This window comes from Cydia fagiglandana, chromosome 21 (assembly GCF_963556715.1).
Source record: "Cydia fagiglandana chromosome 21, ilCydFagi1.1, whole genome shotgun sequence".
In the NCBI taxonomy this organism is placed as follows: Eukaryota; Metazoa; Arthropoda; class Insecta; order Lepidoptera; family Tortricidae; genus Cydia; species Cydia fagiglandana.
The window spans coordinates 11,584,755-11,596,172 of NC_085952.1; the positions used below are offsets into that span (position 1 = coordinate 11,584,755).

An 11,418-nucleotide genomic window follows, 5' to 3' on the forward strand; every position below is an offset into this window, starting at 1 on the left:
AAAAAAAAAAAAAAAAAACATACACCCGAATTGATAACCTCCTTCTTTGAGATTTGGAAGTCGGTTAAAAAATCGGATCAGAACGTAATAAATAATTATAATTATCAAAGATATTTTTATTGATTTTTAGTTCGCATGGAGTTTTTTTTATGTTCATACAGCAATCAAATGGGTATAATCTTAGAGTTTAACTTATCACTAGGTAGGTAGTACCTATACACGTAGAATTGAGTTAAGTATAAGTTTAACTCAAAACTACGTGTATACTAATAAAAACAACAGAATGTTGATTTAAATTAAATCGGGGAAACACCGCAAGTTTGCGGTTTAATTAATTAACAATATGTTTGTTAATATTTCACGCGTGCCATGACTCATTACATACAACTCTGATAAAAGGTCGCGAGTTCACCAATCGCAGTCATGGCCGGGAGTACCCTTATCAGAGTCAGACAAATGTTATAATAGACGCTGCATGTATAAGGCTTATAGTGATTTTTACATTATACGCCTCAGAAATATAAGTTTAACTCAAAACTACAATTCTTCTCCATCGAATTACTCTTGACAGAGCAGTCGTGGTCACGTTGAACGACGAACGATTCTACGCGTTCTCCCTGGCAGATGCTTCTCTGGCACATATGTTAAGTGGGGTGTTGGTAAGGGCTTTTATCTGATCCGTCCAACGCATTGGGGAACGTCCTCTTGACCTACAGCCATTGACCCGTCCCTGGACAACAAGTCTCTCCATGGCCTGCTCTCCACGTCGCGTCACATGTCCGAAGTATCTGAGGATACGCGCTCTGACCGTAGCTGAGAGCCTCTCTTTCACCTTAAGTTCTTCAAGTATGGAGACGTTTGTATTGTACGGTGTTGTGTCCAAGATACTCGCAGCATTCGTCTCCAACACCACATTTCGAGTGCGTCGATTCTTTGTCTCTCTCGCTCCTTCACTGTCCATGTCTCAGCACCATACAGTAATATACGGAATACGAGACAAAACTACAATACGCCTAATAAAAACAACAGTATTTTGATTTAAATTAAATCGGGGAAGCACCGCAATTAAGTTTGTGGTTTAATTAATTAACAATTATGTTTGTTAATATTTCACGCGTGCCATGACTCATTACATACAACTCCGTAAAAGGTCGGGAGTTCACCAATCGCAGTCACGGCCGGGAGTACCCTTATCAGAGTCAGACAAATGTTATAATAGATGCTGCATGTATAAGGCTTATAATGATTTTTACATTATACGCCTCAGAAATATAAGTTTAACTCAAAACTACAATGCGCCTAATAAAAACAACAGTATTTTGATTTAAATTAAATCGGGGAAGCACCGCAAGTTAGTGGTTTAATTAATTAACAATTATGTTTGTTAATATTTCACGCGTGCCATGACTCATTACATACAACTCCGTAAAAGGTCGGGAGTTCGCCAATCGCAGTCACGGCCGGGAGTACCCTTATCAGAGTCAGACAAATATTTGCATAGACGCTGCATGCATAAGGCTTATAGTGATTTATTTATTTTCAGATTTGATCTGGATATTCTACTACACAATGTACACGTTTGCGATTTCGTTATTCACAATTATATAACTTTTTGTATTTTCATTTTTAAAACTCTCGGGTCTTTCGAGCCCGGTCATTTAGAAGGCGTGCGTAGGGATATGGATCCAACACGTAGAGGCCGTTTGGAGAGATTTGATGTCATGTAGAACGCCTGCTGGAACCCATTCACGGGTACATCAATAGATGTACAATCAATAATACCCGCGAACCGGTTTCAGCAGGCATTGGAAGCTATTGTAAAGAATATGGACAGGGTCTATGGTTTAAGTTTGGGTGGAAAATATTATTTTTATTAATATTTCACGCGTGCTATGACTCATTTGACATGACACATGACACATTACATACAATTCGGGTAAAGGTCGTGCGGTCAGCCCGCGGCCGGGAGTAACCTCTAGTCTTCTTAGCCCCACTTGCACCATCCCAGTAACCCCGGATTAACAGGTTAAACCGTTAACCCGGTGTCAAATTGTACTGGAAACCATGGTAACTCTAGGTTTAACCGGTTATCCCCGAGTTGGTGGGATGGTGCAAGTAGCCCTTATAAGAGTCAGACAAATGTGACGTTCCATGGCAAAAGGTACCTTATGGCGGCTGGCGCTTACGTCGCATAGCGCGGAAATAATATTGGAGCGGCGTCAATAATAGCTTAAGCGCCAACTGCCATAAGGTACCTTTACCCGTGGGACGTCACAAATATTTGAATAGATGCGGCATATTATTAAATATAATACACATCAACCTAGAATCAATATACCTACTAGGGTGGTTCACCTTTGTATGGGAAAAATTCAAACTCTAGCTAGAAGAAGAGCCACCCTCTCATTTTGTTACACTTGTTCTGTTGACTAAATATGCCAAGTTTTGTAATCTTATCTCAACTACAAGGGGGTGCTCAATCACTTTGAAATTTTTCAAAGTTGTATGAAATTCAAAAAAATCAAGTTATTATCTTTTTGAGTTTTATGTACCTAGTAGTTTTCACATTGTTTGAAAGTGTGATTTAAAAGTTATTTGGTGAAAAACCATTTTTATTTCTATTTTTAATGATTTTTTTAAGTGAAATTTTAAAAATCTTACTTTTGATAAATTATAAAAAATTGAAATAAAAATGTTTTTCTACTTAAAAACTTATAAATCATATGTGCAAATAATGTGAAAACAGATACTTAAATAAAATTCTGAATAATAAATACTTGTTTTTTTTTTGTTTTCATACAACATACAAAATTTTCATAGTGGTTGGGCACCCCCTTGTAGTTGAGATAAAATTACGAAACTTGGTGTATTTTATCAGCATAATAAGTGTAACAAAATACTAAAACAAAATAATAAAAACTTAATCCAGTAATATAACTATATCACTAAACTAAAGCCGTATTATAGTTATATACCTAGTAAGATAGTAATGAATCGCTTTCGTATAACTATGTTACGTCATGTAATTATATCCCTAGGGTTATAACTATATAACGGCTATATCTATCTTACTGCGACATATATATATATATATACAAAACGAATATGACACGGAACAATCTTCAATTTACTCAAAATATACCTATGTCCGTAAAATAAACTATATACATCAAATGAAGAGAATATCTCTTAAGTTATAACCAGTATTTTATAGTTCAAATGATTTCTGATAAACCGTAGTACGAATCAAATACGCCAGGTTATTATACAGGGTGTCCCACGGCGATGCCACATGGAGGGAAAGTACCTTAAATATCATAGATAGCATATTTTGCTGAAAGAAGACTTCATTTTATTTTTAAAACTTAGTAAAGTTGCATTCATACTTTTTTAATTTTTTTTTTTTAAATGTATGGAAAAAAATTATCGCGTCATTGGAGGAAAAGTACCTTAATTATTGTAAATGAACATCTTACTGAAAGAAGACATTATTTCGATTTAAAAAAACAAGTTGAATTGCATTTTAAATAATTTCATGGTTAAACCGGGAATCGAACCCGCTACACGAGAAAAAAAATACCTTGTACCAAAAAAATAATTCTCGCCTTTCGATCGGTATGACAAAGCTACAAGGTATTTTTTTTTCTCGTGTAGCGGGTTCGATTCCCGGTTTAACCATGAAATTATTTAAAATGCAATTCAACTTGTTTTTTTAAATCGAAATAATGTCTTCTTTCAGTAAGATGTTCATTTACAATAATTAAGGTACTTTTCCTCCAATGACGCGATAATTTTTTTCCATACATTTTTTTTCAAAAAAAATTAAAAAAGTATGAATGCAATTTAACTAAGTTTTAAAAATAAAATGAAGTCTTCTTTCAGCAAAATATGCTATCTATGATATTTAAGGTACTTTCCCTCCATGTGGCATCGCCGTGGGACGCCCTGTATATACTTACGAGGACCTAGCCGTGGTAAAATGCTTTAAGTAAAGACAAAGTTAACTTTGCTCATACTCAACTTGAACAGACTAACCGATTACTTAAAACATTATTTTTATCAAGTGCAATCGTAACTTGGTCCCAGTTTCCAATAAAACAAACGCGCATCGGTTCTGTATTCAAATTTCAAACACCGGTTGAGGAGTTGCAACGTCTGTTTTGTTTTAAAAACTGATCGTTCTATTTTCAAAATGTTTTCCTGCAAGGTTTTATTTTTCTTTGTTTTGTGTGTGATGCTTGCGACTTATGTGTCAGCTGCACCTGATTTTGACGTGGATAGATTGATTGTAAGCATTATTATTTCAAGCATATTGGGTAATTGCGTCAGTTTACCGTCCGGTGTCAGTTTCCAACCACTTGACGGATTAGCAAATAATACATTTCATTTATAATTTTCTACTAGCGAAATATAATTTTAATATTTTTATATACTTAGATACATAAATCGTTTATAGATACCTGGGTACTAAGGATTGAAATAGGTAAGTCCAATTTGTGCAGCAATGAAGGAAAACTAGAGCCGGACGAAAACTAGCGCAATGACCCTATAGTATTTTTTTGCACAGTTTGGGTACGGTGACAGGATGTCATCTCAGATTTTGCGTTTTAAGGTTAATACATTTTATTGAGATGACATCTGTCACCGTTTTCTTTTTAAGTAATTTCTACACGTTCCATGTGCTATCACCGTCCCAAATGTCTCAATACTTTGTCATCTTTAAACTTGTATCATTAGCAATAGACAATAAACATGATAATAGAGTGTCAACTATTGGGAATGCATATCGACCGTTCAACTTTTGTTTACCTTCCTTTTTTTCAGAGAAACCTCGGCAAGCCGATTCGCAAGGCCATCCTGGATTCCGATCAAGCCATGAAAGTACTGGACAACGTCGACGATATTTATCATGACATTGCTGACGATTAGACATGAAATAATAACTGTAAAAAGCTATATCCTCTAGCCGCCCATACGTCAAACCCTGCCAAGCAAAATGAAATTTTATTCTGTCAACGCAAAGTTCAAATTAAAATGGAAACCTTTTTATAGGTCTCTGGGCGGATAGAGGATATAATCATAGAATATTCTAAAATAGTCTCCTTGAAAATAGGAATAAGTATTATTGTAAATTAAATATACATTACAATTCATAAACAAGCTTTCATTTTAGATTCTCTATGTAACCAAGTCCCCTTCCTGGTTTCCGATTGAGCTGAAATTTAAACAAATAACTTCGGCGTCAATGCAAAGTTACGAGTGTAAGATTCATGAAAATAATATGTTAAAAGTTGGTGGAATTTATGTTATTGATGTATGCAATAGCATGTTTTGTCAATTAAATATATATAATTAATATTATATTTGAGTATCAACCAACTTAGTACAGCATTATTGTTATCAAAGTGAAAACAACCTTAACGTCATGGAAATAGAGATCAATGTTTTTTTGGCAGAATCTCAATATTCTGGTCTATTCCAATGGTGGTATGAATTTAAAAAAAAGTTACAATTGCAAATGTTAATTGATTGATTAAATAATATAAATATAAATATTAGAATGTACAAAATACTGTTAATATTATTATTTCAGTTGATTTAATTTTATTATAAGTTTGTTATTTCTTATGCTATTTTATTGCCAGCGAGAACTGTTTAACTTTTTAAAAGTCATTTTGCTTTGGCGCCAATTTGAAATGTTTAAAAAGTTAGGCTGAAGTTTTTTCACTATTGATTTGGAATTTTCATGTTTCATTGTATCGATACATATTAAATGAGAATTAAATTGTTTTATTAATACAAACTGAAGTCTTTGATTGGAATCTTTTTCAAACTCCGAAGCGGGAACACTACGTGCGGTTTTCAAAGGCCGGAGCCATCTTTTTAAGGAATAAATATCAAATTCATTACGGAAGGTCCGTGAGTTACATGACCTAAGTAAGGTAAAGGTAAAAGATTGTTGGTGAATTATTCAAAAGGTGAGTTATTTTTTATTTTACAACTGTAGCCGTTTTTTTTATCAGTGTATTATATCAAATAAATATGTATATTATTACCTAATTGCTTGGTTCATATATCAAAATGTGAATTAAACCATGTTTTTACCTGTATTTTGTATTACGATAATGTCGAATGACGAGTTATTTGGGCTCTTTGTTAATGCATAATTAGCGTTTTCGATAGGCTTTATAATTTTCTCAATATTATCTATGAGAGCGTGTGTTGAGAAACGTAATATTCTGTTTTATTAGAAATTAAGTAGGTAATTACACCCACGATAAGTTTTTTTTTAAATGACATATATTAATGAAATGGACGTTGATTTCAGAATAATATTTTGACAAGATGCGTGAGCAGCGTGATCGACTGTCTTCGCGCTCCCGGTCAAGGACCAGGCAAAGGCGCGTAAGACGGACACGTTCGAGGTCTGAGAGGCAACATCGCGGGCGGTCGAGGCAGGGGCGTTCGCAGTCCGAACGTTCACGGCCGGATCGAAGCCTGAGGACGCCTTCGCGGTCGGAGCGACGCCGTGGCAAGCGGACACCGTCGGAGCGAAGCCGGCGCGAGCAGTTGCAGTCGGAGCAGCGCCGTGGAGAAAGAACGCTGACGGGACAAAGACGATGCGAGCTGTCGCGGTCACGTCGAAGTCGGCGCGAGCGGTCGCACTCACATCGGAGTCAGCGCAAGCGGTCGCAGTCTGTGCGGCGCGGGAGCGAGAATAAGCGTGACAGAGCTTCCAGATCAACAACGCGGCGGCGTTCGCATGCACACCGAAAAAGGTATTCAAGTCGGTCGAGAAGTCGTGCTTCACGTATGACAAACAAATATAAGAGTATTGACCGTAGTGTAACACGATCTAGATCGCGAGTACGATGTTCTCGATCGACTGAACGCTCAAAATTGAAGTCACGCAGCACGAGACGTACTGCTTCACGTCGATTTAATTATTCGAGATCTGTTTTATATTCGCGTGGTAGAAGTTACTCTAGATGTGTACGTAATAGTAAACAAGGGCATCACAAGCGTTCTGAATGTAACATGCAAAATAATCATTCATCTCCTATGCCTCAAATTAAATATACTTCACGGGTGCCAAGTCCAGTTCCAGAGAACAACGCACATTTAGGTAAAATTGATACAAGTTTAAATGAAAGTAAAGAGGTTGCAGGTACTGGAACGGGATCAATGGCAGCTGTGTCGGCTAATGAGATGGAGCAATGTTCGTCTTTGACAAACAACCAGTTATTAGAAACCCTTAATAAAACACTGCAAACTATGACAACTGTCGCATCTATGTCACATTCTAAAGGAAAATATACTAATCTAAACGTTGTACCAGAGTTTGACCCAAACGTAAAGCACCAAACTATTATTAACTGGCTCAATAAAGTTAAAGAATGTGCACAGATATACGGTTGGAATAGTCAACAAACTGCACATTATGCTCTTCCAAAACTTACTGGTACTGCAAAACGATGGTACGAAGGGCAACCAACGGTTTTACACTCATGGGAAATTTGGGAAGAGAAATTGAAATTAGCTTTTCCGTCTAATGAAAATTATGGACATTTAATAAATGAGATGATGAATATAACGGCTAAGTTTGGTGATAATTTAGAGGAATATTTTTATGAAAAGTTAAATGCGCTTAATCGTTGTCTTATTGTAAACAGAAATGCCGTAGATTGTATTGTTTATGGTATAGAAGACAGGTCAGTTAGGTATGGTTGTGAGGCTGCTAGCTTCGATACTACTGACAAATTGTTAGGATATCTTAAAACTGTCAAGCACGAGCGGAATAATAAATTTAATAAACGAAATTTATTTAAAACAAGTATAGATTTAACACGGAAAAATCAAAGATACCTTTTAAAATGTTACAACTGCAATGAAACGGGACATACTATACCCCAGTGTAAGAAACCGAAAATAAAATGCCAGAAATGTTTGCGTTATGGTCACGATGATCCAAGTTGTACATTAGAAATTTTAAAGAAAACTAAGGTTTTAGATGTAAAAACATTATGACTGAATCAATCTACCGTTGAACAAGCCGATCAGAAATTCAGAAAACCAATCCTGATAAATGCTTTACAATTAAACGGTTATATTGACTTCGGTTGCCAAGGCACTTTAATACAGGAATCGGCGGCTCGTAAAGTTAAAAATCCAGTAGAATGGGCATTTGATAATCTACCTTTCTTACGGGGATTTGGCAGTAAACTTATAAGAGCAATAGGAAAGTATACAGTTAATTTAAAAGTTGATAAAGCCGATTTAGAGGTTGAATTATTTATAGTGCCGGATTGTTATTTAGACTATGAAATATTAATAGGGCAAACTACCACTGAACAGCCACACGTTGAAGTTTATAAAACATATAAGGAGCTACTAATACAGTCTACCAATTCCTGTGAAATTGATAAACTAATAGTTAAATGCGCGTCAGAAGTAACCATATTTGGAGATGCGTCTATCAAAGTTTATGTTGGAAACAATTTTACGGGTAGTATATTTATTGAAACAGGCCATCGTTTAAATTATAAGCTCCAAATAGGGTCAATTAAGATAGTGAATGGTTTAGGTTACGTTACTATCATAAATACACGGAATGAAATTACAAAATTTATAAAGGATGAACTTTTACTGCGAACTTGTATAGACGTAAATCTAAAAGTGACTCAAGCACAAATTATTGACGTAAAAAAAATTGAAAAGAGTTCGATTACTTTGAATGAATTAAATATAGGATTAGAACTTGATGAAAAGCAGAAAAGTGTTTTACTAAAGTTAGTTAATGAATACCGAGACTGTTTTGCAAAGGATTTATCGGAACTAGGACAAACTCATGTAACAGAAATGGATATTGTACTTAAGGAAACAGAACCAGTAGTTTATCGCCCTTATAGACTAAGTCAAATGGAACGATTAGAAGTGAAAAATATGGTTGATGAATTATTACAGTATGATATAATAAGACCGTCGACATCACCATACGCTAGTCCTATAATTGTCGTGAAAAAGAAAACAGGTGATAAGAGATTATGTGTCGATTATAGAGCTTTAAATAAAAAGACTGTTAAACAACATTATCCTCTGCCTAGAATTGAAGACCAGATTGATCGATTAGCCGGTAATCAATTTTTCTGTGCTTTAGATTTAGCGTCCGGATATTACCAGATTCCTCTTTCGGAGGACGCGAAGCCTAAAAGTTCATTTGTCACACCCGACGGACAATTTGAGTTTAACAGAATGCCCTTCGGTCTGGCTAACGCACCGGCGGTATTCCAACGAGCAATAAACTTAATATTAGGAAATTTACGATTTGATACTGCGTTAGCATACATGGACGATATACTAGTACCATCATCTAATTTCGATGAAGGCATAAAAAGATTGAAGTTGGTATTTGAAAAACTAAGATCAGCTAACTTAACACTTAAACCTCAAAAATGTTTCTTTTTTCAAAAACAGGTTGATTATTTGGGTTTTGAAATCTCAGGAGAGGGTATTAGGCCTGGCTGTAGAAAGTCAGAAGCCGTTTCAAATTTCCCTACTCCTAAAGATGTTCACAATGTAAGGCAATTTATAGGTTTGGCAAGTTTTTTCCGAAGATTTATAAAAGGATTTGCAGAGATTGCCAAACCATTGACAATGTTGTTAAAAAAAGAATCTAAATGGATATGGGGTAGTGATCAGGAAAATGCATTTAATAAGTTAAAAAGTGCCCTAACATCAAGACCAGTATTAGCTTTGTATAACCCTAAAGCCGAGACTCAGATTCATACTGATGCTAGTAAGTCAGGCATTGGTAGCGTATTACTTCAAAAACAAGACGATGGGCTATTTCGACCAATAGCATATTACAGCCGCCAGACATCTCCAGAGGAATCACACTTCTCATCATATGAGTTGGAGACGCTAGCAGTGATTGCTTCATTGGTCAAATTTCGCCCCTATGTCCTAGGACTAAACTTTACAATAGTAACTGATTGTAACTCTTTGAGGGCAACATTTTTGAAGCGTGACATGATACCTCGAGTGGCTAGGTGGTGGAGCCTAATTCAGGAATATGACTGCGATATAACATACCGATCTGGGCAAGGAATGTTGCATGCTGACGCTCTAAGCCGCAACCCAATTTCAAATGACCGTGGAGTGGTTAAAACCATAGAAGCGTATGACGTCATGAACATTGATAATGACTGGTTGGCAACGGTTCAATATGATGATACTGAAATACGTAGAATTAAGGATATAGTAACAAATAAGGACTATGATGATGTAGTAGATATTCGTAAAAATTTCACAGTGAAGCGAGATCGTGTGTATAGAAATACAGATGAAGGATTAAGATGGGTTGTGCCAAAAGGTTGCCGATGGCAAATTATGCAAAAGAATCATGATGATATTGGACACCTTGGCTTTGAAAAGACATTTGAAAGAATAAAACAGCACTACTGGTTTGCTCGCATGCGTCAGTTTATTAAGAAATATGTTAACGCCTGTCTCGAGTGTGCACATAATAAACTACCATCAGGAAAAAAACAGGGCTATATGCATCCTATACCAAAAGTATCCAAACCCTTCCACACGATCCACATAGACCACGTTGGTCCATTTGTTACCAGTAAAAAGAAAAACACACACATATTAGTAATTGTTGATGCCTATACCAAATACATAGTACTAAAACCTGTAAAAACTACAAAATCGAAATATTCAATAGCGGCGTTAGAGGAATATTTCAATTTTTTCTGCCCACCGTTTAGATTAATAAGTGACAGAGGGAGCTCATTTACTAGTACTAGTTTTAAAGACTTTATGAAAAGAAAAGGAGTGAAACATATTTTAAACGCCGTAGCCTCTCCACGTGCCAATGGCCAGGTGGAGAGATATAATCGGACAATATTAGCTTCTCTTGCAGCGCAGAATCACGGGAATGATGAAAGACTCTGGGACGAAAAACTTTCTCAAGTGCAATGGGGATTAAATAACACAGTAAACAAAGGGACAGGTAAATCTCCTTCGGAGATTCTTTTCGGTCTTACTCTAACGGGCATTAATGAGGGTCCATTAATATCAGAAATATATCCAGATATTGCAGAGAACGATGCGCAAGTGGACGTGTCTAACAATCTGGAAAATATTAGAAGTGAAGTAGACGCGCACGTTGTTAGAATGCAACATAAGCAAAAAGATCAGTTTGATAAAAAAAGGAAAGATGCTCCCAAATATCAAGTAGGAGATTTAGTTCGTGTTGAGAGAGCTTCGCACGTAACGGGAAAGAGTAAAAAACTTCTTCCTAAGTTATCAGGTCCATACAGGGTTACGAATGTATTTGACAATGATCGATATGAAGTGACGGACACACCTATTACAAAAAAGGGATCAACCACATACAAAGGAGTTTTTGCC

The 11,418-nt window shown here is 36.0% G+C and overlaps 1 protein-coding gene across 1 annotated transcript; it reads left to right on the top strand.

Annotated features, from left to right (window-relative positions):
• The first annotated feature begins 6,289 nt into the window (after positions 1–6,289).
• LOC134675349 (serine/arginine-rich splicing factor 4-like) lies at positions 6,290–8,035 on the top strand. Its single transcript, XM_063533558.1, has one exon. It carries the CDS (start codon positions 6,346–6,348, stop codon positions 8,026–8,028), a length of 1,683 nt encoding a protein of 560 aa, XP_063389628.1. The 5' UTR covers positions 6,290–6,345; the 3' UTR covers positions 8,029–8,035.
• The last annotated feature ends 3,383 nt before the right edge of the window (positions 8,036–11,418 follow it).